At 37.7% G+C, this 2,538-nt stretch overlaps 1 protein-coding gene across 1 annotated transcript in view; it reads left to right on the top strand.

The window, feature by feature from the left end:
* Nucleotides 1-2,538, top strand: part of LOC111084111 — a gene marked incomplete at its 3' end in the record, with an annotated part of 7,109 nt that overhangs the window by 1,090 nt on the left and 3,481 nt on the right. The window contains exon 2 of the mRNA XM_022380898.1: nucleotides 1,421-1,543. Coding sequence (XP_022236606.1) covers nucleotides 1,421-1,543 — 123 coding nt within the window. The remainder of the gene's footprint in view (nucleotides 1-1,420; nucleotides 1,544-2,538) is intronic.

Raw genomic sequence — 2,538 nt, 5'->3', positions numbered from 1 at the left:
AAGTGGTTATTAGTTTTAGTGCAGTGCTGGATATCCGTACTAGACCAGCCAAGAGTGACATGATTAAAGTGGTTATTAGTTTTAGTGCAGTGCTGGATATCCGTACTAGACCAACCAAGAGTGACATGATTAAAGTGGTTATTAGTTTTAGTGCAGTGCTGGATACCCGTACTAGGCCAACCGAAGAGTGACATGATTAAAGTGGTTATTAGTTTTAGTGCAGTGCTGGATACCCGTACTAGACCAACCAAGAGTGTTCTAGTCTTACACTGCTAAATCAGGGACGGCTAGCGCAGATAGCCCTCGTGTAGCTTTGGTGGGTGGTGATGACTAGCTGTCTTCCTTCTAGTCTTACACTGCTAAATTAGGGACGGCTAGTGCAAATAGCCCTCGTGTAGCTTTGCGCGAAATTCAAACCAAACTTGAACTTTGAGTAAAATCTACACAAATTATTAGAAGGTCTTAGGTTACAGAAGAACCAATCATAACCTTCAGAGACGTAGCCAGGGTAAAAAAACCAATCATAACCTTTAGAGACGTAGCCAGGGTAGAAGAACCAATCACAATCTTCAGAGACGTAGCCAGGGTAGAAGAACCAATCACAATCTTCAGAGACGTAGCCAGGGTAAAAGAACCAATCATAACCTTCAGAGACGTAGCCAGGGTAGAGGAACCAATCATAACGTTCAGAGACGTAGGCAGGATAGAATAACCAACCACAACATTCAGAGACGTAGCTAAGGTAGAATAACCAATCACAATCTTCAGAGACGTGGCCAGGGTAGAGGAACCAATCACAACCTTCAGAGACGTATGTGAAAAACTTGTAGCATTCCGCCACAATATAATTCTTCGCATACGTATAGAATGATAGGTTTCTTTTTGTGAGTGTAAAACACTTAAATATACCATTTCGAAGTAGTTATTAGTTTTAGTGAAGTGCTGGATACATAAAGAATGACGTGGTTAAAATTATTACCAGCACTGCATTAAAACTAATAACCATTTTAATCATGTGGAAGGCAGCTAGTCATCACCACCAACTGCTAACTCTTGGGGCTACTCTTTTACCAACGAATAGTGGGATTGACCATCACATTATAATGCCCCCACGGCTGAAAGGGCGAGCATGTTTGGTTGGATGGGGATTCGAAACCGCCGTGCCAGATTATACTTTTCCAATGCAGTAAGCAGTGCCATGATTCCCAAAACAGATTAATATTATGGCTATCTGTAACACTTTTCAAAAGAAATAATATGATAAACTATTGCAAGAAAATGTATCTTTTTTATATTTCAAATGTTGTAGGTTGTTAAGTGAAGTAGTGTTTTTCGTTTGTTTTTGTAAATTTAAGATATTCGGGTAAGTAGAGACTTTTAATGAAACGAGTATTACACTTATGTACAACAAATATTTCAGAGGTCACTGGCCTACAAAGTCTGGAGTGTGATTTCTCTCAGGACACGTGCAGTTGGGAGATACGACGTGGCCAATGGAAAAGGATGGAAGTCAGCCAGGTGACGGATGTGCCTTCCCCTAACGGTAACTACGAATACTAAGTATTTCATTCAAAAGATTGAAGTGACGTAACAACTGTGTACCGACTTGAAGAGGCCACCTTACGGAACTACGTTAGAAAAAAAAAAAGTGAAATATTTGAAACCGATAAATGTAACATTTGAGATATATAAAAAAAAACACGTAAACTGTCGATGTGTTGTTGTTATTCACACACCTCTCAAATTTTCCATTTATATTCCAAATCATATGTGCGTAAAAATAGCGTTTACAGATCTAACTTTTGTTTCCTGGTGAGAAGCCTATTGTTCAGTACCTGATCCTGTCATTTACATTGAACAATGAGAGACAAACGTTTTTTCTGAAATACTATTACGGTTTGAACGCCTAAAGCTGGCGAAACGTTCGAAACCAATACGTTTAAGTGATTTTTATCGCAAATATTTAGGCCTAGAAATGAAAACAATTTGGTTTCCAGACTTAAGAAAGTATTTTTAAAAATTGTTTATTTGTTGCTAAGCGCAAGGCTTCACAACGAGCTATCTGTGGTCTGACTACCTCGGGTATTAAAACCCAAATTTTCTAGCGTTATAAGCCCTCGATTATGCCGTTATTAAGGAATGTTCTCTAGAGCTTTTGATAATGTACTAGTTTATTCCTGTTATATCTTTTCACGGTAATGTAAAAATACTGGACAAAGAAGATATTCTGGTTCCAGAATATCGTAATGTAATAATTTTTATAAATGAGTATATTTCTCTCACTCTTTTACTAATATTCCGATAGAGGTCTTCTAAACAAACAATTTTAAATTATTTTTACATTAACTTGATTTTGGTATAGCGAAGAAATGTACAGGCTCTGTCGAACAGAACCAAGGTATCAAACAATAGCTAAGGAAAGAGGTCGAGGTCAAGTGTATATCTTATCCTTCCGGGTCTCTTAACTAAATAACAATCACAGAGAAATTTGTGGGTCCAATGTTTTGTTGGTTACAAGGTATCTAATAAAATATGAGA

This window comes from Limulus polyphemus, unplaced genomic scaffold, assembly GCF_000517525.1.
Source record: "Limulus polyphemus unplaced genomic scaffold, Limulus_polyphemus-2.1.2 Scaffold13716, whole genome shotgun sequence".
NCBI classification, from domain to species: Eukaryota; Metazoa; Arthropoda; class Merostomata; order Xiphosura; family Limulidae; genus Limulus; species Limulus polyphemus.
Note: the sequence above shows the minus strand (reverse complement) of the source record. Positions and strands in the feature narration are given on the sequence as shown.